This window comes from Eschrichtius robustus, chromosome X (assembly GCF_028021215.1).
Source record: "Eschrichtius robustus isolate mEscRob2 chromosome X, mEscRob2.pri, whole genome shotgun sequence".
Taxonomy (NCBI): Eukaryota; Metazoa; Chordata; class Mammalia; order Artiodactyla; family Eschrichtiidae; genus Eschrichtius; species Eschrichtius robustus.
This window is the reverse complement of record NC_090845.1, coordinates 130,691,449-130,717,208: the sequence shown is the minus strand read 5'-3', so window position 1 is coordinate 130,717,208 and position 25,760 is coordinate 130,691,449. Positions and strand designations below refer to the sequence as shown.

Sequence of the window (25,760 nt, the reverse complement as noted above, 5' to 3'; positions counted from 1 at the left end):
AGAGAAACCTTGGGGAGGTAACAACTTGTTCAGCGTGATGAGAGAAGAACTGTGGCTACAAAATAGGAAGCATTACAGCAGGGAAGAGCATCTGTTGTCACAGCGAATGAATTCACTGTAGCGCATCAGGGGCCAGCTGAGAGCAGTCCTTTTCATTAGCAAACTTTAAACAGAAAAGTGGGCTTGAATATCACTTAGCCACTAGGTTTGGAAAGTTCAGGATGCATCCCAGGTACAAGGAACACATCCCAAAGCTGCCAGAATGTTCAGAGTTTCTGCTACCATGTAATTCACTTCATATGCAATTATCAGATAACAACCTAGCCAGTGAGCTGGTCCCACAGTAAGAACAAAAACAAATAAACAAAAATGAATCAAGTATAAAACCCAAATCAAGAACCTGGATTAAAAGCAAGCTGTTTTGTGTGTGAGGTAATTAGTGATCTTCAGACGAAAAGTAAAATTATGAAGTGGAGGAAAAGAGCTTGAAGACAATATTTTTCTGTAAATGTTCACAGGCTTGAGGTGCAGCTCTGCTACTAGCATCTAGTTGAAAAGTCCACACGTCCCCAGTAACATGCTTTGAATTAAGTACCGCATTTCTAAGGGCAATCCCTTGGCAGAAAAAGAAAGAAGACTGGGTTAAATAAAATTGGGTACATCGGAGCTACTTACGATAATGTGTCCAGACACAACTCATTAGAATGTCTTTGTGCTCAAAGCAAATTGAAGTTGTTCAGCTCTGTTTTTAAAGCACCAACACACCACTCCAAGCTTTATCTATAGAGTCCTTTAGCTGAGCCTGGTCACTAACTGAACATTTCCAGCCATAGTGCCCGTTTTCGGAATTTCTAACTGGGCTAAATGAAGTCACCTGAGGTTTCAGTTTCATTCACATTAATCATAAGATGGTATTAATATTAGAATTCCCTAAAGGTCGTTTCTAACAATACCTATTTCTTTTATGGCCTTTACAATGCTAAAGTCTGATGCTGCTAATGCCAGTCCGAGATGATTAGGGCATGGGAGAGCCGTGCCCGGATCCAACCCAGCTTCAAAACCCAGGCATCACAGACCATCCTGCTGCCAGAGTACAACAGACATTACATGCTTCAAGCTGCGTAAATCAAACACCAGGATAACATGCAAGGAAACATCAAGAAGATGTTTACCTGGCTCTATGAATATGTACTGGAGGGGGCTCTGGAGTTGGGCCACCACACATTCTAGAAGCCTTTGGAATAGGTCAAATTGTGGATAGGTTAAAACTTCGAAGATGGCGATTTTAATAAAGCTGTCAATACAATTTCTTTGTTAAAAAAACATTTGTGACTGATTAGGCTACTCATATTGAAAGAGAAGCACCAGGTCTATATCTTTAGATCTTTCACTGAACTGCAAACACAGCATCAATGACTGCTTCTCAGTTGTAAATGAAACTTGATTCCAGGTTTAACCCCTCATTTTCAGGAGTTCTTTTAATCCCGAGAAACATAAGAAGAAAAATGGACCAAAAGGAAAACTGCAGGTTCAGTGGTATGAGGGGCGAGGGTGTGCAGAGAACCCCGCACCGATGCACATGCAGGAAGCCCGTCCTACTGGATCGTGCTGCGCTCAAGCCAAACCCCAGGAGACTCACTCATCACAGGATCACTGCCTGCCGTGCATGACCGGCTTGAAAATGGCAATTCAATAACTGTTGTATGGAGAAGGCCAGGGTTGGGTTTTATATTTATGATGCCAAGAGTGGCAGCTGAGAAGGAAAATGCAGTCAGCTGGCTAATGGGCATCACGGAGCCCCCCATATCCCAACCATGTTATTGTTTTAAATTTTTATTGAAATATAGTTGATTTACAAAAAAGAATGTGTGTGTGTGTGTGTGTGTGTGTGTGTGTGTATAACTGAATCACTTTGCTGTACATCCAACCCTGTTATTGATAGCTGACTTCAAAAACGAAACAGAACATACTGCAACTCGCATGTTCATGCAGACTAAGTTCAAAACACTGCATCCAATTCAAACACTGTTCTGGAACATTCCAATGTCCGATGTCACCTTTAAGTCATTATTTATTTTCCATTCAGGGGAAGTTCCTGAGAGAACACCAAGGTGAGTAAAGTGTCACAGCAGACCCTTATAGCCTTTCTCCAGGGCACAGTGAGAACTCAGAAAGAGAAATAAGAACTGCGATCCGAAGGTATGACTCAACTCTCCACCCGTGTCAGTCCTTTGAAGAAAAACTCTTTTTCAGAGACACATAATTTTCCTGGAGGACTTGGTGCAGTGTCATTGGCAACCTGGCCTTTCTTCCTGGGATGTCGAGGTTAAAACTTGTCAGAGCTCAGAGGGGAGGAAACGTCATTCATACCCAGTGGATGTCTTTTGGGTGCAGTTAGGACATTCAACCCAGTTCCTAGCAGATCCCTCTGGGCACCAAGGCCAAAATGAAGGGCAAGATCTATTTACCAATGGACCCCAAAGAGGTGGCTTCCAGTTAAGGTTTAAAAGGGCCATAAGGAAGAACAACCTCCGATCTGCGTAGCGTTTGTGGCTTTCAAAGCATTTTCTTATACACAATCTTCATCTCGTCCTCACAGTACTCCAGTGAGTTAGGTGACAGTGGTTTATTCTAGTGTACTGGTGAGAGATCTGAGACTTTGAGATGTTAGGTGACTTGCCCGATGTCATGCAGCTATTACGTGACAGAGCTGGGATTGAAGCCCAGGCTTTTCTAGTCCAAAAACCATGCTCTTTTTAAACCATTTTTAAAATCTGAAGTATAGTTAATTTACAGTTTGCATCAGTTTCAGGTGTACAGCAAAGTGATTCAATTATACTTACATATATTGTTACAGTACCTCATGGCTAGGTGCACACAGCTAATACATGTTAGGACAAGACGGAATCTTTTCATTCAAGTTGCCCACATACTGGCTGTTTACCAGGTAGTTATTTCAGCAGCTCCCTTTAACATCCCATTCCTTATAAGAAAAAGGAAAGTAATGGATCTAGTCTCTCAAATATGAGGCATTTTAGATTGTTACTAGTAGTAGTAACGATGATGGTGATGATGTAAAGTAGTGAGTACTTACTGTGTGCTAACCATAGAGGCAAATGATTTGGCCTGTATTCATTCACTTAATCACTGAATCCTCACTATGACCCAATGAAGTAGGTGCTATTGCTACCTCCGTTACCTCCGTTTTACAGATACTTAGGTCTTTAGCCCAAGATCAACCAGCAAGTGACAGAGCCAGGATTCAAAGCCATTCGACTACACACCTATGCTCTCTCGCTCACTCTCCTCCATGGCGCCAGTACTGCCACACTACTGATGTCCAAGCCACATGGACACAGCTGCTTCCCAAATAGCCCCAACCGAGGGAGCAAAATGCAATGGGGAATGCGGAGAGAGCACGCAAACTTTTAACAAATATTTTCAGGGTACAATCACCATGGCTTTCCCACTGAAACTATGTGCATATGTGACTGTGCATCCCTGACTTTAAAGAGTCACCAGAAGGGGCTTCCCTGGTGGCGCAGTGGTTGAGAATCTGCCTGCCAATGCAGGGGACACGGGTTCGAGCCCTGGTCTGGGAAGATCCCACATGCTGCGGGGCAACTAGGCCCGTGAGCCACAATTGCTGAGCCTGCGCGTCTGGAGCCTGTGCTCCGCAACAAGAGAGGACGCGATAGTGAGAGGCCCGCGCACCGCGATGAAGAGTGGCCCCCGCTTGCCGCAACTAGAGAAAGCCCTCGCACAGAAACGAAGACCCAACACAGCCAAAAATAAATTAATTAATTTTAAAAAAAAATGAGTAAAATTGAAAATCCCTTTAAAAAAAAAAAAAGAGTCACCAGAAGGTAAAATATCTTGCTAAAAATATTTTTTACATCCCCGAGTCTCTATGGCCGACCATTTGGCATCTTTAATTCGTATATGACGCTCCTCCCCTTCAGGCTTCCTGCTGTATTTTCCCGTTTGCAGGGATAATACTTAGCATTTAAACACATCCTACTTGTTCTCTTGTTGTCTGTGCACAGGACCCGCTCAGCATGGCCAATACTGCAGTTGGGGGCGCTCGTGGTGGGGCAGGGAGAGGGGAGAGTGTTCTGATTATGAGAGACTTGGGACTGAAACGTCAAATTAGAAACTGACACATCTCGACCCCGTGTTTCATTTTCATACGTGCATTTGCAATGCATTCTCTTGGGATTCTTTATGTTGTAAACCATAGCATTAGGTCTTAAGAGCTTTGGGGAAAAGACTGGTGTGTACTCACCAAATCTGGGCAATTTGGGTGCAATGATTATGGATGAGATGATCTGAGGATGTCTCCAGAAAGCTAATGGCTTTTCTATTGAACCACATGTGCCTGAATGTAGCTACCAGGTTCTGAGAACGTTCCTAAGTATAATGACGGCTCAAACCAATGGCGTGGTCTGGTCCCTTGGACACATCGTTTATTGTACCAATGCATTTGTTCGGATGCTTTTCCCTCCAATCATCCTGCCACAAATAGATGTGGCCGGAGATATGATGGTCCCAATTACAAGATGAGAGAATAGTACCATATGACCTATGTGGCACCATGCTATCTCACCTGAAAAGAAAAAGATTTTGGTGGTTCCTCAATAAGTTAAACATAAATTACCATAGGACTCAACAATTCCACTTCTGGGAAGAATCGGAAGAACTGAAAAGAATTAAAAGATTCAATTCAAAAGAACTGAAAACAGGTGTTCAACAAAAATATATACTGTATACACAAAGGCTCATAGGAACTCTATTTGCAAAGCCAAAAGGTGGACCCAAATGTCCATCAATTGATGAATGGATGAACAAAAGGCAGTATATATCCATATGACAGAATAGTATTTAGCCATAAAAAAGGAATGGAGTACTGATCCAGGCTACAACATGGATGCACCTAAAATACATGATGCTAAGTGAAAGCACTCTCTCCTGGCCTTTAGCCTTCGGGCTTTGTAACCAGTCCTCGAACTCGAGGGCTCATTTGGGAACGCTTATAACCTTGCTCCCGCTTCTTGCTTCCTGGACCCAGCTACGGGGAGTAAGCTGTCATTTTGCCTTACCTCAGGTATCCCAGTTCAACCTCCCCTTCAAATGAGAAGCTCTGTGGGGAAGGCGTGGCAGGCTAAGGGCAGCGGGCCACAGAGAGCTTCCCACTCACCAACCGGGATTACCTGAGGGCCTCGGCATCGACGCGGTCACCGCATACGTCCTAAAACCCCAGATGATTCAGGCCAACTGACCTGATGCCACTTCTTCAGGTAAATACAGAAAATAACAACTCGAGAAGCCAAAAAAAGGAGACTGCACTTGTGTAATCACATAGAGAAGACGTCAACATGCAAACTCTACCTTCATTTACTGTTGATGACTTGCTTGAAGCATTTTCATTAAAAAGTCATCTTGCATCTGTCAAAATCAATGACCTAGGACCTGGCGGGGAGGGGTTATTTACCACTATAATGTTCTTGTCACTGACATATTAAATGCAGAAAGCAGGAATGGCAGACACGGGAATTTAAGTGTGCATTTTACACTTGCTCTGGAGTCCATGACCCAAGTAGGAAAGGGGTTGCTTGCATTCAGTAAACGTACCACAAGCCCCCTGGGAGACGATTGTGTTTGTTCTTGATAAAGCACCAAAGTTGCAAAGATACAATTTTTACATATTATCCAAAATGCAAGCAGAATAAAGCGGAGAAAGCAAGGGAGAGGGAAGTTTTGGCTACATAACATTGAAGAAGTACTCAATTTTAAAATTACGCGGAATGGTAGGAGTTCTCGTGCGGTCAACAATTGTAGATGAAAATGGAGTAGATGAGCCTTGAAGAGTTTTCCCTAAGCTTTTTTTCTTTGCAGGCTCCTCAGAAAATATTTAGTGAATATGGAATTCTGTATCTGTTAGCTATCTTGAGACACTAGTGCGTGAGCATTCCTTGAAACACCCTGGTTTCAGTTTCATAACTTAGATTTCGTGGTAGAAAGAACATGGTCAGGTACTGGCTTTAAAAAAAAGGCGATCCTTCTGTGTTCCTTCTTTGAGGCTCTCAGCACACCCAGGAGGACCCCACACGCGAGACGGTTTTCTGTCCCAGAGGAGACACATCAGCATCACTCATATCACACACCACCCTGCCATTCTCATGATTCATACGTGGTACCTGGCCTTTTCAAATCAAGAGGTGCAGGCTCACTGGAAATGCTGAAAACACACATTCTTGCCATCTAATTTGGTGGTAAGTACTGTAAATACTTGTGATGCAGAACGGAAGAAAACAGGGCAGCAGCAAGTTTTTGCCAAATGCCTTTTGCCTGAAGGTTCATGTGAGCTGCAAGCTGCTGGGCACTGACTGTCAGCTGTGTTCTGAAGTGGCGCCCCTGGGAAAGGTGAACGGAGCACTCACGGTTATACCCCAAGGAACGAATGAATGAGTGTGGGCGCTAGGCCTCGTGGTGGAGTCACTACAGGAAAGTTACACCGCACTCAAGACCATACTTAGTCCAAGAGAGGGAAAAACGTGAAAGCGTGAGCTGATTCGACCTGTTCCAGAGCACTATGCCTGCCCTTGCTTCTTTCCCTCTCTCCAAAGTTCAGAGATAAAGCGGGTAGGCTTCTGGATGGCAAAACCATTCCAGTTCCTCTAGCTCCCTCCCCGTGGGTCCCAAACCGAGCCCTAAACTCTTCCTACCTGGTAGAGCTCAGTGGCAGTGCACTGAGTGGCCAAGGTCTTCACGGGCTCAAGGTCATCTTCATCACTGCTCAGCTTCAGGTCGTCTTCGAGCATCCTACAAGAAAAGCCGAGCGGCATTGACGTTAAAAAGCGTCTCTTCTAAATCATCCTCAGATACATCTTGCGACGAGGATAAAATATTGGAGCTCCAATCTGACAGCTGCAATTCTGTCAAAGGTGCAGAGGGAACCAAGATTCTTTCAGCTAATTAGATATTTGAGCTCTTATATTTCTGTCAGACTCTGCACACATCCTGCCTCTCTACCTTCCCCTAAATCAAGGGGGGGGGGGAAAAAGCACTATTTCAGCATCTCCAGAGATGACTGGAGTCTATATATTTTTACTACTGCAAGTGTAATAAATGTACAGATCAGTCACTGTGGAGGTGGAACGTGCCAGTGGATCTCTACAGGAAAAGATGCTCCAAGTCTCCCATGAAAGAATAGGGGCATGACGGCAGCCCCTAGCTCTAGAGGCTGTTGTCAAAGTCTGCTGGGGCTCTCCGGATGGCAGAGGCAAAAGGCCCAGTGAACCTCCACTGGCTTTCCGTGCCCTCTGCACAGTGGCAGCTCGGTGGCCACAAAATAGCTGGGCGAGAAACGGCTAGTCGTTAACCTTTTGATACATGACCCATCTCTTCCCGTAAAATTTGATCCCAGAGACGTTAAGCCCTTGATGTGGATAAGAAATCTTTCTCTCCTAAGGCAAGGTACCTGAAAAATACCAGTGGTCTGAATTCGGGTGATGAACTAGCACTTTCAAAATTGTTTATCGAGCACACAGAGCCTTCTGTTTCTATAGGGATATTAATTCCAGTGCCACCCGCTCTCCAGCTCCAAATCTGAGCTACAGCAGGAAGAGTGACTTATTACCTTAAAATTCCAGTTACACTCCTTCCAAAGACCAACTGGTGTTAATATTTTCTTTTCTTAAACGCAGGTTTAGACCTCATCCCCAGCCTCTCTGGACCGATTACTAGTTTCTGAGCATGCTTTGCTCTTTCTTGCTTCCAGACTCAGCGTCAGGCTCACCTCTCAGGCTAGAAGTCCCTTCTTCAACTCCGGAAGTCCTATGTTTTCCTCCACGGCTCAGTCAGATCCTACCTCCGCCACAAAAGCTTTTGAGAAAGAATCCCCACCTCAGAAAGAATCCCTCTTCCCTCTCCCCACCCCAGCTCTGGCTGATTCCAGCTCCGGCTGATCTCAGCACCGGCTGTCCTCAGAGCACCGCCCCCAGCCCCCCGTTCCCACGTGCACAGGCGCGGTAACTTATCTAACTCTGCCTTCCGCACAGCGTCTTCCCAGAAACGATACAGTCCACCAGCCTCATTTTGCAGACAAGGCAAAGAAAGGTTCCGAGAGGCCAAGTGCTTTGCTCAAGGTCACACAGCTAGTTAGTGCTAGAGCCCGTCCTAAAACTCCCACCTCCTGATTCCCACCTATGTGTTATTTCCAGAAGGGAAGCTGGAAAGCAAAAGGTAGCTTCTAATTTGATAAATAGGGGAGCGTGTTATGTCAGAGGTTACGTCCAAATGTTAGAAAGAGATTCAGGTCAGAGTGGGTTCCGGAAACTCTCCAAAGAAAGCCCAGCTCCTCCACTTGCACGCTCAGCCACGTAAGACCAGGATGTGTTCACTGAGGTCTGAAACCCGAAGACGGATATAAAGGATGATTGGTGGGAAGGACAGTTGTTAGAGTTGGTTTCAGATAAACGAAATCTGTAGGATTTATGACTGCCCTTCAAGGGACTAATGGATGTTTGGAAGATCTTAGAGGAGACAAAATGTATCTTGGCATTGCTTTTGCAGTTGCAGGCTTATAACTCTGAACAAATAATTCTTTACAGCACATTGTGCTACATGGAGACAGTATCATTCTCACAAGCTTAGAACTCAAACATTTAAAAACAACCTATGCTGGGCTTCATTTTCTGTGTGTGTGCGTGTGTATGTGTGTCTGTGAATACAGTGTTAATTTACACCTAAGTGTTCAGCAAAATAAATGATAAATGATTCTTACCCTTTAGAGGATCCATTTCTGTGTCAGGGAAGGTGCTAAGTATTTGACCAGCTGCATGTAATTTGTGATTTGGACCTTATGAAGGAAGTTCCCATAATAATAATAATGATTAGTCCCATTTTCCAGATGGAAACACTGAGGCCTAGGGAGGTTAGGGAACTTGTTCATGGTCACACAGCTCGGAAATCATGGCAGCAAACATGGAACCCAGACCATCTCCAGCCAGAACTTGAGAGTATATAATGTATTCCTAGAGGATGTAACTTACAAAGGACAGAATATGAAATAAAATCAACAGCAACAACAAAAACCCCACAAAACAAAACAAAACACATTGACATGGGATCAAGATGTTTGGGTTCAACGCGGGCTAATCATAAACTCTGATATCTTGGGTAAGTCATTTGCTGTCTCTGTGCCTCATCTGTGTCCCCCATCTGTTAAGTGGGATAATAATTAAACTTTTTCACACAGTGGTGGTGGTGAGCATAACATGAATTAATGCATGTGAAATGCTTTATGAAAACGCAAAATAATGCAGGGTATCATTTATTAGTTTGGAAACATCACCACAGTCAGAAATAATGTACAGCATTAATACTGTTAGCAAGTAATCACAAGCCAACTCTTAGTGAGAATTTGTTCCTCTCATTTTAGTTTGCCAAGCAACCTGAAGGTAAGCCGTGGTGACTCGGGAAACGTGTCAGTGTCTCAAAGCTGGATCCACAAATGGCCTCAGGGTCTTCAGGCTACCCTCCTTCAGTTAGAACCAGAGCGCGGAGACCGGAACTCAGCACTTACATGACTCTCCAATCAACTCTGTATGATCTTAATATGGAAATGAAAGACCCTCCAATGTACAGTTCTGGAAATAGGCAGCCAATCTGTACAGTGATTGACATTAAACATCTCCCGTGCAAGAAGCTTGGTATGGATCTGGTTGTTAATAAAGGACAATCTGATGCATAGATTCAAGTCCTGGCAAACACAAGTCAAGGAAGTCACTGGGAAGGCAAACTAATGCGTTCTCTCTGGAGGTGTTAAGCATTCGTTTCATTCCACCCCTTCCCTGACCTATTAAGCTTTATTATTGAATCTACATGGACTTGTTTGCGTTTCCATCCATAGCTAATGCTGAACATTACTCTAGGGAAAGTGGAGGATTATGAAAGATTTGGGATTTAATTATTATAGCAGCACCATTCATGCCCATTGCAGTTGAGGTGGTCTCAGCAGAAAAATGGTAATCTCTTTTCATGAGGTTATAATTCCATAGATACAGCACACACTGGACAGCCCCAAATGTGAACAGCCCATGCTGACGTGAATGTCTGCCTACGCGTGTGGTCGTCAACAACAACAACAACTGTTCTTCCGCTTTTCAATTAGATGAAAACAGAACAAAGCAGCCCTCCTTAGTGACTTCAGATGTTTGTTCAGGATCCAGTGGTTCACGAGGTCTGCCTTTGTGTGAAAACTCTGTTTTTATTTTTACTATGACTTATCATTTCTTGAGTATTAAGAAGTAAAATAGTCCATAAAAACTGTGTCAACAAAACAAAGTCCTGATCCTAGCAAAGCTCAAATACTGAAAGTTGGGGCAGATGAGATGGAATGAACAAGAAGAAGACTGGGGAGGGCTTGGAGGAGAAGGGAGAGCCATGTTCAGGGTCTCCTCTGTTCCTAATGCTCTGGGCCTCGAGCTGATCCTGGTGGCCTCAGGGGGCTCTTGGCACTGGGACGTCCTAGGACACTACAGTGTGACAGGCCCCATATTACTTATAACTGTAACATCTGCTCTCCAGAAACCTTGCTACTCCACAGAGTGGAAAGCTCGGGTGATTTTGAAGAGGAAAAAATAGAGAGCTACAAACATTATTGCGGAAGGTTCTATGGAAATGAAGACTTTAGTTGTGGCAGCATGAGCCTCAGAGAGCAAGGGCTTGAGAGCCAGACAGACCTGAGTTCAAATACTGGATTTTCTAATGGGTGTGCTCTCTTGAACTAGTTAATAAAGCTCTTTGAATCTCAATTTTCTCACATGTTAAAATCAGTTAACAATAATACCTACTTTGGAGAATTTTTGGAAGGATTAGAAAAAGAAAGTTTATACAAATTGCCTAGGAGTCAATACAGGTAGCCATTGCTTTCATCTTGGTTATTATTGCTATTGTTGTTGTTATTATCTGAGCAATGGTGCTGTAGAGTTTGGAACAATTTTTTTAAAAAGCTCTGGTGGTGACCCAAAGACTGGCAGAGGTACCAGCTAGCAGGCATCATTGGAAGCCCCTGACCAGGTGAGGAGAGGTTCAGAGATCCTTAAGGAGTCTGCAAAGTTTCTGGGCTTGGATTTATTCTCTAGAATGTTCTAAACACATCATGGCTGTTTGGGGTTTCCTGAGATCCTCCCAGAGTGCCTAAGATACCCTGGATATCTGGAGGCCAGTTGCAAGAGGAAACACCCAGTTTCAAGCGAGAGTTTAAAAAAAAAAAAAAAAGAGTGGCGCTGACGTCCTGCTCCTTATAGCTGCGGAGCGACCTGCAGGTTCAGAGAAAGGGGCCAAGGAGGGCCCCCACTGGACGCTGTGCTCACCTTGGGCACTGTCTTTGGGCCTGCCACCCTCAGGAGGCTGTTCCAAGACGCATGTGACTTTAACCTTTGTATGTAACACTGGGCTTCGTAGGCTGTTAGTTGATACGGAATCGTTGCTCAGAAGCAACCTTCCGAACCCTGAGCGGTTCTCCGGGCTTGCAAGCCTACACAGTGCCTTTCTGTGAATTACAAAAATGGTGCCCCTCTGGGCAGACAGCCCATCAGGTGCATTACTTATTATGGGCTGGATTCCAGCTTCCAGGTGTCAGTGGAAGGAGCTGCCATGTTGGTGGCTGATGTGAGCTGGACTACGGCTCTTCCGGTTGGAAGTGCCTAGAGGGCTACTCGTCTCACCTGTCACCAGGTGCAGATCCCTACAGCATCCCCAGAGTGCGGCCACGGCCTCTGCCTGATGCTCTTAGGCATTCGTTTCTACCGTTCAGTAGCTTTCATCGTTTTGAGTTCTGCCGGTTAGGAGCTGCGCTGTGCTGTCCTGTAGCTTCCATCTCGTAGCCTGAGCCCTGTTCTCTATAAGCCACACCGGGAGACTGGACGTGGAATGGGGATGGGAGGTAGAGGTGGTGCTGCTATTTCCATCGTGCAGGGGAGGGGCTGTCCCAGTCAGGCTCCAGGCTCTCCAAGATTGAGAACCATAGCTTTTGTCCCAACTATTCCGGGGCTTTCAGAGGACTAGCTTAAATTACCATTGTCCTCGTAAGTATTCAGAGCTGACAGCAATCAAGTGTTCGGTTGTTGCTTTTGGCTCCAAATGAATAACACAGCTGAGGTGGGCTGGGCATCCCAGAGAGCCTGGGGGGTGCCTGGAGACCTGAGCCTTGTTGTCAGGCAGCCTCTTACCGTGGCCCCTTTTCTAGAAGAGTATCTTAGTCCTATTGACTCCTTAAAGGACACTTCCTCTTCATAAAGTAGGCTGGGAGGAATGAAACATGACCTGATTAGAATTACTCACGGAATTCTGTATTTCCCTACCTAGTGCTTTGTAGTCTCTGCAGCACTGAATCATCTGTGGGTAGTAAGGCAGGTGACGAGGAAGAGGCTGTGATATTTTTCAAAGTATTCATTCTGTTTCCCTGAGGTAAAGGTGCTCAGGCTCTTTTCTCGGTAGAAAGTGCATTTAATTTTCTCAAGGTTTTAACTTAAAAGTCAGATTCCATGACCACCCCACTGGTGATCCTGGAAATTCCGAGTCTGAGGGCTGAGGCAGCGACAAGTAGCTTGAAGATCCAGACTGTATTCTATGGAGATAAATCTCCAAGATCTATCAGGTGGGACCTCTAGCCTGGTATCACCCAGTGGGCCCACAGCCTGGGTCCAAGCTAGATCATGCACCCTGCCATGGGCGTACAGACCAGAGAAGGAGTATCTTCTGTAGCTGGTGGCGTTCTCAGGGTTTCAGAAAATGGGCATCTCATATGCTTACTGTGGTTCCTGAACAAGAGAACTGAGAGTTCCCTTAGGGACCATCTCGTCCAGGTTTTGGCAGACTGAGGCCTTCAGTCCAAACTAGCCTTCCCTCTGTTCTTGTACTGCCTGTGAGTTAAGATTGGTTTTCACATTTTTAAATGGTTGAGAAAAAATCAAAAGAAGAGTATTTCATGAGATATGAAAATTATATGGCATTCAAATTCCCTTATCCGTTAACAAAGTCAAATTGGAACATACCACACCCATTCATGTACATATCGCCTGTGCTCTTGTGCCGCAATGGCCGAGTTCAGTAGCTGTAACAGAGAACATAGGGCCCCAAAAGCCTGAAATATTTACTATCTGAGCCTTTACGTAAAAAAGTTTGCTGACCCCTGCTGTAAACCAATGGTTTTCAAACTTTCCTACACACACGAATCCTCCCCTGCCAGGTGAAATCTTATAAGAAACCCATGCTTAAAGATTAAAGCCATGGTGTTTTGCCCACAGCCAGGCTGGGCGACCTCTGGGGTACCCCAGGGATTAGATGAACATAGTGTGAAAACAATCATCTGGTCAAGCCTTATTTGTTGGAGGTAATTATGGCTCCATGGATATTGCACAGGGTTTAGTTAGAGAACGTGAGTTACTTAACCTCTCTGAGCCTCAGTTTATTCCTCTGTGCAATAGGAATAAAAAGAATATCTATCTCAGAGATTCAGGGAATGCCGAACAGTCTGTTTGGCTCGAGTCCTGAGTACAGACAAGGCAACAGTAGGAAATAAAAGAGTAAACATCCTGTTTCTAGCTGCACATGTGGTATATATGGGTTTATATCTATATCGCATACATAAGCCAAAGCTAATAGTGTGAGCCTTGATGTATATGACTATTGACTTGTATCAAACTGCCACCTCTTCATCCTTGGACTTCCTTAGAATTGATCACATAAATTCAGCACAATACCAATTTTCTGCTCCATGGGCATTATTTTGAATTTGATTTTCATTTTCTTGGTATATTTCTCTGGGTTATGTAATTTTCTCTGAATGTGGGAACTCAAGTTATCATGCAAATGACAAACTGCCTAATAGAATTCAGATGGCTTTCAAGAATGTTACACACACCAAGACACTATTGTATCATTTTTTAGGGGTGTGTGTAAAAACATCTAAGAGTGGATTTCCCTGGAGAAGATTATAAACCAGTGAACCAACCTGGACCTGAAAACAGCTGCTGGGACAATTCCAAAGGGGAAAAGAGAATCTTTTGTTTTAAAAACTATCCCAAGGATGCATCTTGATAGTAGATGGTGCAACTCTTCAGTAGGACCGTACGCGGCATCTTGAATGAATTTCCTTTGAGTCATGTTAGGCGATATGGAAAGTCATCCATGCGGAGCAATAGGGATTCATTCAAGACCATTTACTGGGCCTGGTATTTGTGGGTAAGACAATGTTGCACAGTTTTTGGAGTTGGGCTGTGCTGAATTTAAGCCCCAGCTCTAAAACATACTGAGTATGGACTGGGGCAAGTTACCTACCATAGCTTCAGTTTCCTAATCTGTACAATGGAAACAATAATAGTACCTATTTCAGAAGGTTGGTATGAGGATTAGATGAGATTATGTACGTAAGATGGTTGGTAAACACTCAGTTACTTGCCATGACTGTGCTTGGCCCTGGGGTGGCAACTATGAGGATGACATGGTCCCTTCCCCTAATAAACTCGCACTTTAAGAAGGACAGGGGCCTCCGGGAAGCTCAGAGGGGTTGGTCTCAAGGGTGGGTGGAGGCATACAGGGTTCACTTTGGGGTTCGGAGTGGCCCCGTGAGTGCTTATCCGGTGACCCTAGAAGCGTATTTAAAAAAAAAAAAAAAAAAAAAGGACAAAGACTTGATAAACAAACAATAACAATGTAATGTTGTACGTTCAGTGTCAGAGGCATGTAAGAAGGGACTCAAAGAAGGAATGTTGAAGTCTACCCAGAGAGTCTGGTGAAGGCTACCCAGAAGCAGTGGCCTTCGAGCAATGCCTCCAAGGCAGAATGAACTGCCAGGGAAGGAAGAAGGAAAGAGCAGCCTAAGGAGAACAAGCAGAGGTACCAAGAGACCTGAGGTTTGGGGAAGAGTGGGGTGCTTGGTCTGGCTGGAATATACTACATGTCGGCACTAGTGAACAGGGCTGAGTCTAAGGAGGTAGTTGGGGTGAGACCGGACCTTGCTTTGCTCTAAAGAATGACGGGGAGGGGAAAGAAGCACAGATTTTAAGCAGAGGAGGGACATGGAGAGCCAGAGGTAGAGATCTCGGAGAGCAAAGAACCTAGATCGACCGGAAGAAGGAGGTAGCACGGACACCTGTTGGGCCACCATTGTCGTAGGCCAGGCAACAGAGGGTGGTGGCCTGGGCCAGGGCACTGACAAGTCAGGTTGGGGGAGAGAAGGGACCAGAGTCTACAGACATGATGGAATTAGAATCAATGGAATTGGGACACTGATGATCCTCACGTCCAATGTCTTCCCAGCCACTCTGAGGTCACTGAACGTATGTCACGACCTCTGCCCATCTCCAAAGCACACACACACTGCCTCACACTAGGCTGTCCCTCTCTCCTGATGAGTGTCTCTTCCTTGTCCCACGGCTTGGATACCTACACTAGGACCTTGGCTACCAGGGCAGAAGGAGTGTCTCTCGTACTCAACCTTTCTTTCTGGAGACACATCTCGCAAGTTCCATTCCCAACTGATGAAAGCAAGGCAGATTTCGTTCCATGAAGGCTCCTTAGAGCGACCATGGCTGATTAGAGAGTAGAAACCCCTGTGGTTCCTTCCAAAGTACCTCCCAATCACACAGGGTACTTCATTACTTATCTCTCCACATCAGCTCCTAACTGTTAAAGGATTAAGTAAAGAACTCCTTTATCAAGCTGGTCCATTAATCTCCATCTAAGGAAACTCTTCAAAACAACTGAAATATTAAGTTGCTATTAAGCACCCTACAGCCCGTGCCTGCTGACAGCCCCTGTGTCCTCCATTAAACTCGATGGGAGCTGGGACCAATTCTTAGTTATATCTGAGGCACTGCAAATCCTTAGCCGCTGATAACACAGCACTTCAGCTTGGAGTGCATTAAACTGTTTCTCAAACCCCTTTCTAGAGAAAGGTTGTCGAGAAGCGACGTTTACCTGAATTGACACAGCAGATGGGATTTCCTGGAGGCCGATGCATAAAGAATTCACATTTTCTTTCACATTGTTTAAGCACAATAGTCAAACCTGACAATTTAGGCCCATCTAAAATCTTGACAGCAATGTTGCCCGGTTGTTTATGAAAATCCAACCTGATTTATATGCTCAGCTCTTTCTGTTTCATCTAAAGGACACCCCTCTCCCAACACACACACACACACACACACACACACACACACACACACACACACACACACTCTTTTGTTTAGGGTAAAAGGAGGCAGACTGTCTTATAACCCATATTGACAGTGTTTCAACCCTATAAAATCCTACAGCTGGACTTTCTTGGGGCACATGGAGCCCAGGGCCCCCGTTAGCATCCCATCAGGTGAGCACAGGTGAGCACCTGTCATGCACACACATACGAGACAGGGCGAGGCCTGAGTGATCTGACTGGTAAAGATCCAGCCAGTTACTTTTCAAGTCAGGCAGTTGCGTACTTACATAATGAAAGTAAGGAAGGTGTGCCAGCTCCGCAGATCCTTGTCCCACACACCGAAAAGGACACCACTGAAACCAATGGGACCCGATGACGGCAGAGCAAGCTGTACGATATTCTGTGATCGAGGAGCCCATTCTCGACTTCCATTAAGAGGTTTTATAGGCTGCCGTTCTCTTCTGCGAGGGAGTGGGACAGAATGTTCCATACCTCATCAAAACTTGGGAGGCGGGCTTCCCTGGTGGCGCAGTGGTTGAGAATCTGCCTGCCAATGCAGGGGACACGGGTTCGAGCCCTGGTCTGGGAAGATCCCACATGCCGCGGAGCGACTGGGCCCGTGAGCCACAATTACTGAGCCTGCGCGTCTGGAGCCTGTGCTCCGCAACAAGAGAGGCCGCGAAAGTAAGAGGCCCGCGCACCGCGATGAAGAGTGGCCTCCACTTGCTGCAACTGGAGAAAGCCCTCGCACAGAAACGAAGACCCAACACAGCCATAAATAAATAAATAAATAAATAAATAAAATATTTAAAAAAAAAAAAAACAAAAAATCTTGGGAGGCAATGGGAAATTGTGTTATCACAGGCTCCCAGAGGAGATCGGGGGTGAGTGGGCGATGGCCTTGGAGTACATCCTCAAGATCTTCTTGTGCCCTCCTGTCCTGGGACGATCACTAGGTGTTCTGCCAACACTCAGATTATCTGTGGCTCAAGCCTCGTCCTATGTGGCCTATTGGAATACCTGTGGGGTGTCCACGGCGCCACAGCAGAGCTGTTTCCCTGCACCGCCAGACCTCCTAGTCAGTGGCTCACTACTCCTTAGGGGACCTGCTTTTCAGATCTGGGACCACGCTGAGCATGCTCATTTACTAAGGTTTCATGTCAAACGTGCTGCCTACATTGAAGTTGTAACGAAGGCTAGGAAGAAGCATCATTACCAGAAGCAGAACAATAGCTACTGGACTTGTTTCTCTGCTAGGAGTGATGAATGCGGGCTGAGCTAGCCACAGCTCGAGTCCAAGGACACACATCTTCAAGAACTAGCCAGTGTTCAGAATTCTTGGAGACCAGTGACTTGCCTCTTCGCACAGCCAGCTGAGTTGCACGTGCCTTCTCAGCACAGGGCAGGGCTCGTTGTAGAGCCTGAGCCTGTTCTGTAGTCAGAGAGGCCCAGGTCCAAACCCTCACTAGCTGTGTCACCTTGGATCAAATCCGCTGAACTTCCATGAGTCCCTTGGTGAAAGAGGGGTCCTAGCAGCACCACCTTATAGGATTGTTCGAACTATTAAATGAGATAACCCTAACACATAGGAATCACCCCCATCTTTCTCATTTATTGTGATTCTTGGACAAGGATAGTTCAGCCTGGATTATCCTGAACACATCAGATGTCACTTTTATTCGGAAACAAGTAAAATTAGAGAAGCGTGTTCTCACGTTAAAGCAAAAGTGGCAGGAAGGGAAAGCCACAAACAGCTTTTGCATGTCAGAGGCAGAAGTAGATCAATTTTTTGAGTACAAAGAGAGTCTATTAATATTATTATATCCACTTTTTCAAATCTGTAAAATTCAAATCTACATAAAATACAACTGAATTGCATATCATCAAATATTAATCTACCAGATTCCAGGAGTGCATAAACAGTTTGATATCAAGATGTCTGTTTGTATGCTACATCACGTCATCAACAAATAAAATGATAAAAAAAACATATGATCATCTCAGTAGATGCCAAACACACACCAGATGAAATTTCATACCTATTCCTGATTCAGAGCTTTAAAAACTAGGTAGAGAAGGATACATCCTTTCTGGATAAGGACTATGTAATGGAAACTGTCAATCTAAAGGTATGTTTTAGTAGGTAAAAAGGTTTAATCAATTTTTAAATACGTATTTTAACACAAAAATGGGATTGCAGATGACTGTTTCAAGTGTTTCTAAAAATCTGTATTAATGTTGATTCATTGGGTAGGCAGAAGGAACACAAACAGACTAATATCATCCAATGACACCATTTGTTCTGATAATTACTCCAATTTAAACAGTTTTGAGGCATCACATATGGCTTCCACGAGGAATTCTTTCCATGTAGGTAAAGACAAAGTTAGAAAGTCACACGAAAACCCTCAGTTTCCACTTCCACATTTCATAAAGTATTAATCGTTTAAAAACACATCCCCATTTTACTGACATTCGTGTCTGCCTACAAGCTTCATAAATGCAGAGATGCTGGGTAACACGATTGAAAACTTGATCCTATTGTTTTAACAAAATGAGAATTGTTTTAGAAGGGGCTCCACAATGTCTGGGCATATATTTCTCTAAGTAACAGTGTGAGGCAAGCATTTCCCCCAGGAATTCAACATTTATGTTGATGCACTTGGCTGCAGAGCCAATCCTGCACTGGCTCTAATACAGAGGAATTTTCTGAACATTTTGAGTAATGGGACTGAAATAATTTAACGGCTCCTTCTGTGCATGTTAAATTAGTTGCATGATATATTTAGCTTTTGCAGAAAACTTGTTTACACTATAAATTACAGCACATGGCACAATCACATTGATGCGGAAAGCCAGCCATGTTGAATCGTTTTGGCCATCTCTCTCCAAACTTCAACTTGGTGCAAATGAATTCTCTGTGGCTCACCAACACAGCGTGGGTGTTTCTTAACACTGGGACCCTGATGAATCCATGTAAGGCCATCATCTTAGCACTGCCACTGTCTCCGTAAGAAGAGCTGAATTTCTGAGATGGGAAGATTTTCAAGATAAGTGAGTGGCATACAGATCTAAATCATTATGTACTACCGCTTATCAATGGATTAGGAGGGATTGCCTTTCTGATTCTGAAACACAGAAATAACCCAGGTGCCTAATGATTAAGAACGCTGGTAAATCTAATCTCCTAAGAGGGTGACACTACATAAAGGCAAGAGCAAAGATTTGGGAGTTGCATGGACTAGGGGTCCAGACCGGGCTCTTGCATTGACTAGCTGTGCAAATGTAGGCAAACTGATTGACCTCTCTGAGCCTCCATAGTTTGGTCTCTAAAACAAGGTCCCTGATATCTACTTTGCATGGATTTTGTGAAGAGTAATGTGAAAAGGTTGTGAGTGCTTAATAAATGTTACCACTTCTGTTATTACCGGTATTAGGACAAACTGGATCCTGGTTCTTATACCAATGCGTTCAGAAGCAGCATTAAAAGAATTCCTGCAGATGAAATCACCAGCTCTCTTGCTGAAGAAAGCAGTTTCAGCCGCAACAGAGAGCCATCAGTAGGTTTTACATATAGTAGGTAAACATCTTAAGAAATTGGAGATCTATTCTTTCATGACGTGGCTTTAGGTAAGAAAGTGCCAATTCTGAATACCTGCCTCAACACTAGGCTATTTCTATCCTGTTATTCACAGACTCACATTCGTGATAGATGGGTAACTAGCTGTCTAGATAGAGAGACAAACAGAGAGGTATAAATGTAGATATATGGAGAGTGGCAGATCCTAATACCAGCCGGGAGTTATCAGCTAATTTCTAAAACTTTAAAGTGTATTCAGAACAAAAGTATAATCAACCCAAATAAAACAGCTCCAATCATTCGAGGAATAACATGTTAGTCAATTCAAAGCTCTTTGAATGTCACCCAGTTTATACCCATCAGATGTAAACTGATGCCTCCAGGGCTCCCACCTTGCCTCTGTTTCACGATGAATCTAAGTTGGCCGACCGTAGCTGATGATCACAAGACTTATTCAGGTAAGCTCAGAGTGTGCCAGATGTTCACTTTGCCACGTGTGCCCATGGATCACTTCATTGACTCTTTCCAAGAAATCTGGGAGGCTGCACTTGTATTTTCCGTTTTTAGGCAAGGAAACTCAGAAAAGTTAAGAAAAGTCTCCACAGAATGGGAGAAAATAGTTGTGGGTCATATATCTGATAAGAGTCTAGTATCCAGAATATAAAAAGAAGCCAGGAAACTAAACCATAAAGTGATAGGTAGCGCAATTAAAGAATGGGCAAAGGATCTGAATGGATGTTTCTCCAAGGAAGATATACAAATGGCCAACGTACAGACGAAAAGATGCTCAACATCATTAGCCATCAGGAAATAGACATAAAGTGAAAACAACCGAAATGCCCATAAAGTGATGAATGGACAAACAGGATGTGGTCTAGCCAGAGAATGGAATACTATTCAGCCATAAAAAGGAACAAAGTACTGGTACATGCTACGACATGGAGGAACCTTGAAAACACTATGCTGAGTGAAAGAAGCCAGACACAAAAGACCACATATTGAATGATTCCATTTATATGAAATGTACATAATAGGCAAATCCATAGAGATAGAAAGTAGATTACTAGTTGCCAGGGGCTGGGGGGAGGGGGAGTGAGGAATGACTGCTCATGGCACAAGGATTCTTTTTGGGGTGATGAACACGTTCTGGAATTAGAGAGTGGTGATGGCTGCACAACTCTGTGACTACCACAAACCACTGAATTGTACACTAAAATGTGAATTTTATGGTACCTGAATCTCAATAAAGCTATTATTTTTAAAAAGTCACACGGCTGGGCAAGTGGGGGGATGGAGAGCTGGGATGACAGCCCCCTGCACCTGCCTGATGCCAAAGCCCACGTCCCTAACCACTCCACTCACTGCCCTGCTTGATGGAGATTGATGGGAGGTCTTAGATGCATTTCTACTCACATCTATGGAGAAAACCGCCGTGAGAAAAAGGGCTATTTTGCCCCCACATAATCCCTTTCTCCTTCCATTTTTCCTGTGTTAAAACTGCAATTGAAAGAGCCAGCAGAAGCTTCACCAGGGGAAAAGGGCTTTGTGTTTTCCAGGAGAGACAAAGCATTACATTAAAGAGACAGCTGTCTGGATGGGGTGGGGACCAAGCCCAGAAACCTTTAGCAAAGATGCTCTATCCCTCTTTGACTTCAGAATTTCCAAACCTGAGGCTAGTAAAGAAAGGAGTCCATCTGCACAGAGGTCCCTCTCAACAGGACAAATCACCTGTCCCCCCTCAGTAAACCCATGGGCAGGCATGTGTATCATGTGGCCTGACAATCTGGATGAGTTGATCTAAGCGGACATCAGGACCGATGGCGGGAGGCTCACATTTTAGCGAGGTGAGAATGCAGACTCGGTCCTCAACTGATCATTGTATACGGCAATTCATTAAGTACAGGGAAAATGGGGCTGTGAAACTCCTTTTCCGTATTTCGAGGTGGGGAAAAGGTGTTAGTTCTCGCTGGGCTGATGTGCAGTCTGCCCAGGACTGCGGCGGTTTCTCCTCTGTTGAGGCCTCTCCAGGCCCGGGGCTCTGCTACCTAATGGGTTTTCCAGATGCTGACACGTGGGATTAGGTAGCCGGGCTCCTAACAGGGCCCAGCGCTGGTGGTGCAGCTCCTACACTCATGCAAATGTTAGATCACAAAGCCAATTTAACCTGGGGCTCCCTTGAGCTGAGAGATAATTTGCCTTTAATCCTCTTCCGCTTGTCTATGGTCTAACTTCCCCATCTGAGATATGACACTGTAAAATATGTCCACACGGCTCCTGTTCACGCAGAGGGAGTCCCCGGCACACACACACACACCCCACCGCTAACACTCTGTTTCCAATCATCGATTTTCGGAACTTGACCCAGACCTTGAACCCGACCCAGACCTTGCTGCCATCTCCGCCATCCTCTTGCATCTCCCCCACCTCTTGCATCCCTGGACCTGGCCAAGGAAAACATCCAGGGCTGCTTCGGGGAAGATGCCCTGCCCCCTCGTTCGCCGCCCTAAGCGGGGGCTCTGTCCATATGTGCAGTCTTCGGCTGCCCCCTCGGTTTGGGGACCACGAGGTAATAGGGGTTCTCCCCTCTCATTCTTCTTGCCTTTTGTTACTTTTAATCGCCCACCTATCGGGGCCAGATTGCCTTGTCACTGGCCGCAGAGCTTGCCTCTGACAGAGATAGCTGCTCCTGTTAACAGGCGCCTTCACTCGGGCCCATTTCGCTTGCCTCGCTCTGACAGCCTCACAAATAGCCACCCTCCCTGGAAAGAAAACTGTGATTTAGTGGAGAGAGAATGTGGGACAACAGCTTGATCTGTCTCTGGGTCTCCAGTGGGTTCTCTTGACAGACTCCCGTCGCAGAGCCAAAGATGGAACAGCCACAGGGAAAAAGGCCAGTCGGGAGCTGGGTTTGGTTCAGGACGCCGGCAAAACCAGTGGCCCAGAGCACTGGCTAAGAAGGTGAGGGCTGCTTCCTCTGAACGCTCTGTCTCCACAGGAAAAAGTAAATCTGTTTGTTCTTTCCATTACTTTCTCCATTGCCCGAGTTGCCGGCTGAGCAGCCTTGTTATCTGGAAATTACTGCTTGCAGATACGGCCTGAGTCAGCTCCCTAAACCCGTGTCATTGTGAGAGGGTGGAGGAGAAGGGAGCTCAGAGGTGGCTTTCCCGGGGTGGGGGTGGGGGGGTGGGGCAGATTTCACGCTCCCGGGGGTTCCCACTGGCTGGGATGGGACAGAACCCTGCAGCCCATCACTACGTCCTGCCATCTGAAGGAGCCCATTTAACAAAGGTCGTGAGAACTGCTGCCACTCACAAAAGGCAAATTCAGGAAACGGGCTGGTTATGCGTTGAACTGGGTTCCCCCCACCCCAAGTTCATATGTTGAAGTCCTAACCACCAGTACCTCTGAATGTGACCTTGTTTGGAGATAGGGTCTTTATAGAAGTAATCAAATTAAAGTGAGGTCATGAAGGTGGGCCCTCATCCGACATGACTGGTGTCCTTACAAGAAGAGGAAATTTGGACACAGAGATACCTGTAGATGGAAGGCGATGTGAAGAGATATAAGGATAAGATGGCCGTCTACAAGCCCAGGAGAGAGGCCTGGAACATATCCTGCCCTCACAGCCTTCAGAAGGAACCAACTCTGCCCACACGTTGATCTGGGGCTTCTAGCCTCCAGAACGGGGGGACGATGCACTTCTGTGGTTTCAGCCCCCGAGTCTGTGCGACTTTGTCACGGCAGCCCCAGCAAAGGAATACAGGATTACACCCCAGTTCCCAGGGCCCACAAATATGTGCACTGGGGGCAATGCATTCATATCCCAAATAGCTGTCTCTTCATGTACTCGCCTCACCATCTAATGACATGGGGAAAAGAAGCAGTTGGGCGGGCGTGACACAAACATGTTTGCTAAGAGAAAGTAGCAACCAAGGTGAGCGGGGAGGGGAGGGAAATCCCAGTGACCAATTTTCTCAAGTGGAAAATAAGTGAAACTTGGGTCATCTGAGCCTCTTGAGTTGACAGAGCACCTCCAAAGCTAAAATTTAACCAAACTCCAGGTAACTCTTCACCCTGTTTAGGAGGTTGTCTTCTACTGAAGTAAGTATTAATTGTTATTTTGCTTGGTAAGCCTCACTGATTTCGCTTCTGTTCTTGCCAGTTGTAAGTCTGAATTTTGCTTTCAGTGACTTCTGACAGTGCCATCTGAGGGCAGATTCAAACTCTTTAAATGAGTAGTAGTTTAGAACTGAAAGCATTCCTACGCCATGATTTTTGTCCCCTAGAGAGCTTAAAATCTCACCCTTTTGGCACACACTTGGCAGAAGACCTCAGAATAAGAGGTGAGTCACACAACACAAGAGGTCAAATGCCAGAGAGTATGACATAAATGAAAAGCCCAGAACAGAATGCAAGATAATCACTGATGCCGGAGGCACAACCAGCAATGGGGCTTATTGTTTCCCAGCCAGGAGTGAGCGAGCACGGGGCTGCAGACACGGGCCTGCAGACAGGGCTCTGAGCTCCCCAGCTCAGGCTGCTCCGAACCGGCCATCCCGCCTGCCGTCCCCTCCCGTGCCCGCCCCCCTGCAGTGGCACTCTTCCTCCTGAGCTTGCTTTTCTGCTCTTCCCGGGAACGTCGTCCACGGCCCTGCATCTCACATTTCCATCTTCAGCCCAGACATTTTCCTGAGCTCTGGACTCACAAATCCAGCTCTCTGCTGGACAGTTCCACCACCATGGCCCACAAACGCCTTGAGTCCAAGAAAGCTGAAACTGAACCCACCATCTCCAGCCTGCTCTTCCGCCTGGTTTGTTTCATTTAAGTATTCATTCATTCATTCATTCAGTTTGTTTCATCTACCTGCCCACCCATCTATTATTGTGGTAAAGTACACACAACATAAAATTTACCCTTTTTAAATGTACTATTCAGTGCGTTTTAGTACGTTCACGATGTTGTGCGGCCACCACCATTATCTTGTTCCAGGATATTTTGAACACTCCAAAAGGAAATCCCGTACCCTTCTCCTATCACCCCCATTCCCCCGCTCGCCAACCCCTCCATCCCTCCCTCCAGGTTGCCTCTAGGCAACCTCTAACCTGCGCTCTGCCTCTACAGATCTGCCTAGTCTGGACAATACATATAAATGGGATCACACAATAGGTGGACTTTTGCGTCTGGTCTCTTTCATTTAGCACAAAGTTTCCGAGGTTCACCCGTGTTGTCGCATGGATCAACACTTCATTCTCATGCTTCGTTTTTGCCTTTCTCCATAAGTGTCACCATCCACCCGCATTTCCAAGCAAGAAAGCTGGCAGTCACTTAAAAATTTCTACTCTATCCCTCAGCTCACATATCTTATCAATCACTCACTCCTCCTGATGGGACCACAGACCATCCTTTTCTGGTGTGTCTACTCTTCTCGATCGCTACCTTGTTGCAAGCCTTCAGCATCTCTCGTCTGGGCCACAGCGATCTTTCTACAGCATGACTCTGGCCATGTCATTCTCCCGATTAAGATCCTTTGAGGGCAACGGGGGCCACAGTCTCGGGAAATCAGTGCTGGGATGTCTGGAATCTGTAGGGTGGTGTGGCCTTGAGGGAAGTGGGGCCTGGGGCCTCTGGAGGAGGTTGCTTTAAAGGGTCTGGCAGGGGCTGGTGGTCGGGGGTGCTGGCACTGGGACATATCGAATGAGGTCTGGGGTCAGCATCACAGCGTGCTGACCAGGAAGGGCTGCCCGGTGTTCCTCGTGAGAAAGTGAGAGGAACCTGGGAGCATCGCTTGGGCCTGATGGCACCTACTTCTCCACTCAGGGTAGGTGTTTGGTGAGAAAGGAGATGCCTTGAGGGGCCCAGGGTGTGTGAGGGCTGGGAGGAGTCGAGGCCCTTGGCTCTAGGGCTTTGCCTTGGGAACGAGGGGTAATTATACAGCATCCGGAGTGCCTTCCGGCTGGGATGGTCAGGTGCTC

At 45.7% G+C, this 25,760-nt stretch overlaps 1 protein-coding gene across 1 annotated transcript in view; it reads right to left on the bottom strand.

Annotated features, from left to right (window-relative positions):
- AFF2 (ALF transcription elongation factor 2) overlaps nt 1-25,760 on the bottom strand; it is a 482,377-nt gene that overhangs the window by 95,796 nt on the left and 360,821 nt on the right. Inside the window, exon 8 of the mRNA XM_068532924.1 lies at nt 6,726-6,822. Within this exon, the coding sequence (XP_068389025.1) occupies nt 6,726-6,822 (97 nt within the window). The remainder of the gene's footprint in view (nt 1-6,725; nt 6,823-25,760) is intronic.